The 5,363-nt window shown below is 41.0% G+C and overlaps 1 protein-coding gene across 1 annotated transcript; it reads left to right on the top strand.

Moving 5' to 3' along the window:
• The first annotated feature begins 1,676 nt into the window (after positions 1-1,676).
• On the top strand, positions 1,677-4,956 carry SOCS6 (suppressor of cytokine signaling 6). Its single transcript, XM_008945470.1, has one exon. The coding sequence runs from the start codon at positions 1,889-1,891 to the stop codon at positions 3,491-3,493; it is 1,605 nt and encodes a 534-aa protein (XP_008943718.1). The 5' UTR covers positions 1,677-1,888; the 3' UTR covers positions 3,494-4,956.
• Positions 4,957-5,363: the final 407 nt, after the last annotated feature.

Here is a 5,363-nt window from a genome sequence, read left to right as displayed (position 1 = left end):
GAAAATAAGCAGTGAATGTCTCATAAAATACTGGTCCTGGTTTGTTAAGGTTTTAATATTCATTTATAGGAAGAGTTGGCTCTTAGGCTTTTGTTTGTTTCAGAAACAAGGTTTTGGGGCACGTTTGTTCTTTGCTGATGGCAAGTAAATGATTTTACAGGCAGAAGAGAAATGTTTCAGTGTCACCCCTCTGAGAGAAAGTTGGGTAATTAAGAAAAGGGAGTGAAGAGAGCTGACGGTACTCTAAAGAAGCACTTGGGGAAATGTCAGAGACAGAAAGGTCTTCAAGCTAGGGTGATGCTGCTGATGTTGGGAATTTGCAGATCCAAGACGAGGGTACAGATCCAAGTCAATCAGGCTGTAGTGCTTCTGCTGTTTGAGAACATGTTCAATCCCCCAACAGCAGGGCTTTACTTAAATTTTTTTCAAGGTATTTTGAAGTTCAAAATCCTTAGATGACTCATACTGTCTTTTAGTTTGCTTTGGATATGATCCTTCAGCCTCTGTGTACTAAAGGGCCACAGAAATCAGACTGGACAAGAGATACAGTCAATGGACTGCTGCTTGATTATACTAATCATCTTTCTTACATATTTTTATGCATTTTTTTGCATGGTTATTTAAGAAAATAATTTTGCTTGATAAAACGGAATTAAATGAATTGCACTATTGCTTTTGCCATGGGAGAGAAGTGGGAAGTGCTTCCATAAGAGCTGTTTTACTTTCCCTGCAGTCCCCCAAGCCTGGAAGATTTCTTGAAAGGCTCTTGTGCTCCTCATCAGGCCGTGCCCAGCCTGGTGCCAGGCCTGCTGTGCTGCCCTGTGCCGCTGGCATCGCACGGCCTCCGAGGTGCATGGGGTACCCACCGCTGTGGCAACAGCACCTTCCCTCGTTCCCTTCTTGTTCTTACCCTCTCTGCAGAGCTGCTTCCTTTGGAAGGTCAAACCAACATTAAAAAATGCCAACCAACCAACCAAAAGAAACTCTGAAAAGCTCATTTTATGGAGGGGGTGGGTACATGATGGGGAGATGCCAGGTGGGAGCGTTTGGCTGGGACTTGAGCAGATGTGTCCTTTTAGTCTTGGCAGAAGTACTGGAGGAAGAAAAGCTCTAATAGTACTAAGCAAGGCAAGCCTGTGATCTGACCTCCTCTGTGCCTAAATCAGAGTTTGAAAATCAACTTGGATCAAAATTCAGGAGGGGATTTCTGACTTGCTCTAAATAGATATTACTTTGCTGTTAAAGTCTCTGTTTTTTGACTGGAGTTATTTTTCCTATAATATTGTAACTATTGAATCTTGCTCAGCTTTCCTGTGTAAAGAAAGTATGACCTTGTAAGACCATATTTTTAGGACTAGTCACAGTTTGACTGGTATGTAGGAATCCTGATGGGTAGAGTATCTTCTATAGTTATTTTTGTAGGGATTTTTCAAGGAGTCTTCTGAAAGAGAGGAGTGTTTCTGTGCTTGAAAATTTAACATACATGCATTTATCTATGCCTATGAGTGTGACGTAATGTGTGCAGATATTTTAAAGATACCATGCTGAAAGCAGAAGAAGTTGTGGAAATCTCCAAGGCACATGCAACGGATTCATTTTTTGAGCCTGGTGGCTTTCCATGTCAGCTCTCTGTATTTACTTTTATTTGATGCCTGTTACTTAAGCACTATAATTTCTGTTTTGTTTGGAGAGGGGGGAACCCTTATGGATAATTTTAAAAAGATTTCTTTTGTGAAGTTAATTGTTTTTTTATTTGTTTCCAGGAAATGGCTCTTGAAGTTAAATGAGGCTGGATAAAACATGTAAATGAAGCAGAAGCTGCTCTGCATGTGTTAGGGCTATATCACCACAAGCACTGCTGATCAGCCAGACTTGGTAACTCGTCATAATGAAGAAAATTAGTCTCAAAACAATTCGCAAGTCCTTTAATTTAAATAAAAGTAAAGATGAAAGTGACTTTGTAGTGGTTAAGCAGCCATCGTTAAGTGAATTTGGAAAAGATGACTCCTTGTTTGGCAGCTGCTATGGTAAAGATTTGGCTAGCTGTGAAGTCAATAATGAAGATGAAAAAGGAGGCAAAAATAGATCAAAAAGTGAAAGTTTAATGGGTACGTTAAAAAGGAGGCTTTCAGCAAAACAAAAACAGAAAGGCAAAGGCAGCACACCATCTGTAAGCTCTGCGGATGACGACACCTTTTCTTCCTCATCTGCTCCAATAACCTTCAAAGATGTGCGAGCTCAAAGGCCCCTGAGATCCACTTCCCTCCGTAATCACCATTACAGCCCAACTCCGTGGCCTCTTCGACCTACGAATTCAGAAGAGACTTGCATCAAAATGGAAGTGAAAGTCAAGGCCTTGGTCCATTCCTCTAACCCAAGCCCAGCACTGAATGGCGTTCGCAAGGACTTCCATGACTTGCAGTCAGACGGCGTGTTCCAGGAGCAGAACAACGCGCTGAAACCCACGGAATCTCAGAACGGGGACTTGCATCTCCATATTGATGAACATGTGCCTGTAGTTATTGGATTAATGCCTCAGGACTACATTCAGTATACTGTGCCTTTAGATGAGGGAATGTATCCTTTGGAAGGATCGCGTAGTTACTGTCTGGATAGTTCCTCACCCATGGAAGTTTCGACTGTTTCTTCTCAAGTGGGGGGAAACGCTTTCCACGAAGAAGAGAGCCAGGTGGACCAGGATGTGGTGGTGGCACCCGATCTCTTTGTGGACCAGACGGTGAACGGTTTGTTGATTGGTACCACGGGAGTCATGTTGCAAAGCCCACGAGTTAACCACGGCGACGTCCCTCCGCTCTCACCTTTGCTACCTCCAATGCAGAATAATCAAATCCAAAGGAACTTCAATGGATTGAGTGGCACAGATGCCCACGTGGCTGAAAGTATGCGCTGCCATTTAAATTTTGATCCGAACACCGCCCCCGGCGTTGGGAGAGTTTATGATTCTGTACAGAACAGCGGTCCTATGGTTGTGACAAGTCTCACGGAGGAACTGAAAAAGCTTGCAAAACAAGGATGGTACTGGGGTCCCATTACACGTTGGGAGGCAGAGGGAAAACTAGCTAATGTGCCTGATGGCTCGTTTCTCGTCCGAGATAGTTCTGATGATCGCTACCTTCTGAGCTTGAGTTTTCGTTCCCACGGAAAGACTCTTCACACCAGAATTGAACACTCCAACGGGAGGTTTAGCTTTTACGAACAGCCAGATGTGGAGGGACATACGTCTATAGTTGACTTAATTGAGCATTCAATCAGGGACTCTGAAAATGGAGCTTTCTGCTACTCGAGATCCCGACTGCCTGGGTCGGCCACTTACCCGGTGAGACTGACGAACCCGGTGTCCCGGTTCATGCAGGTGAGGTCCTTGCAGTACCTGTGTCGTTTTGTGATACGTCAGTACACCCGAATAGACCTGATTCAGAAACTGCCTTTGCCAAACAAAATGAAGGATTATTTACAGGAAAAGCACTACTGAAAGCTTATGGGAATCTTGCATCTTGCACTTTGGGAACGACAACAACAAAAAGAGATTGAATTACAGTTTACAGACTTTTCATGATTATCAAAATCTTTTGCTGCCATAAAAAAATATTTCATTTTTGTGTGTAAGAGTAATGCATTTGGATTTATGTTTGTTTTGGGGTTTTTGTGTATTTTGGGGGGGCTTTTTTTTTTTGGAAAGAATGATCTCGACTTTATTTTTAGAAGTGTGAAATAGCTATCTTTCATCAATGTGCAGATTAATCACAATGTGAATGATCAAATTCTCCTTAATTTCCCCCAAGTCCTTTGCTGCTATCCACTGTGATTTTTATGCATTGAAAGCACATTTCACGTGTATTCGACCATAAGTAAAAGTCAAATGAAACTTGTTGAATGGATTTTTTTTTTTCTTTTAAAATAGCCTGTTTGAAAACGATGATCGTGGATAAAAACCATATTGGTATTCTAAATTACAGAATTTACATCTATGTTAAAAACTATTTCCTGGTATCTTCATGATGAATTTCTATAGAGATATGCCCTAATGTGGAACTTGGAGACAGAGCTGTGTGATAAGAACATGGTTATGCAGCATATCTTTGGGAAAAAAAACCCACCTTTCTCTTAAGCTTTGTGTTGTCTGTCTCAAACTCTTTTGTGTTTGAGAAGGCTGGTTCAGCCTTCCTCTTGTCTCAGTATTTTGTCCTTCAAAAAATGGCCTTTAAAAAAAAAAAAAAATCATCTGTGAAAGTCAGTGTGTAGTACCTATAAGGAAATTGCAGTATTTGGGTATTGTCAAATATTACGTTTTAAAATCATGCCATCAGTTCAGTGAGCACCTACCAGGTCTCCTTTTTCTGTCCTTTCCCCTCCTACCTCCTCTTGGGGGGGGTCAGGGAGGGAGAATATCCTGGATTTGAAGGAAGACTCTAGGGATTGTTATCATGGGAACGTAAATTGATAAGCCATTTTAGGGACTGGGTAAAAAATCTAATGGGATGAGTTCTACAATATATATTCAAGCTACTTGAAATTTTATCATTTTCCGTTTTCTGCATTTTTTTTTCCAATTTAGAAATGCAGTAAGACACTAAAGTCCTTTGGATCGTTTCCCCCTTTTTTTTTTTTTGGATATCCTCTGGGGAGAAAGGAAGAGGACAGAACGTTCTGGATGGAAGATGCTTAAAATGCATCTCTAAAGCTCTATTCTTTTAGCCTTTCAAATTATGTGGAGAAAAAGGTTTGGATATACACTGACCACAGAAAGTTTCTGTTTACTGTCACGAAATAGGTTTTGACATATGAAATGTGGAATCAATTAAGTAAATATTTATGATATCTGTCAAAGATTCTGGCATTTGAAAAGCTTACAGTTATTCTTTTTTTGGAAAAAAAAAAAAAGACTTTCAGTGGGGAGGACAGGTTGTACACTGTAATATTTTTGTTATGCAAAGTTAATCCCTGGCATTTCCCCGTTTCATTTCAGGTTTTCTTTCCCCCTTTGAGTTTAGCCCATTTCTGAGTGACGGGGTCACAGCCAGCCTGGGAGGGAGGCTGGCTTTGCCTGCCTCTGCCCCCTGCTTTTCATTTTGGAATATCCCCTTTCCCATCGCTGGTAGGAGCTGCTAATCAGCTAACATCAGTGTAGAAAAGGCTGTTCATCCTAGATACAGCTGTTTTGTTTAGGTCATTTTCTTTCCCTTGTTTGATCTAGCCTTTTATCCCCTGAGATGAGTCTTTAGTAAGGAATACAGTATTGCTGCAAGGTGGTGCAGTAGCACTACATCTTGGGTTGCCTGAATTGATAGACGAAATTTATATTTTTTTAATTTATTTTTTGACCATAATGTTTAATGAAAAAA

Source organism: Merops nubicus, unplaced genomic scaffold, assembly GCF_000691845.1.
Source record: "Merops nubicus isolate BGI_N331 unplaced genomic scaffold, ASM69184v1 scaffold638, whole genome shotgun sequence".
NCBI lineage: Eukaryota > Metazoa > Chordata > Aves > Coraciiformes > Meropidae > Merops > Merops nubicus.
This window is presented reverse-complemented; position numbering and strand designations above follow the sequence as displayed.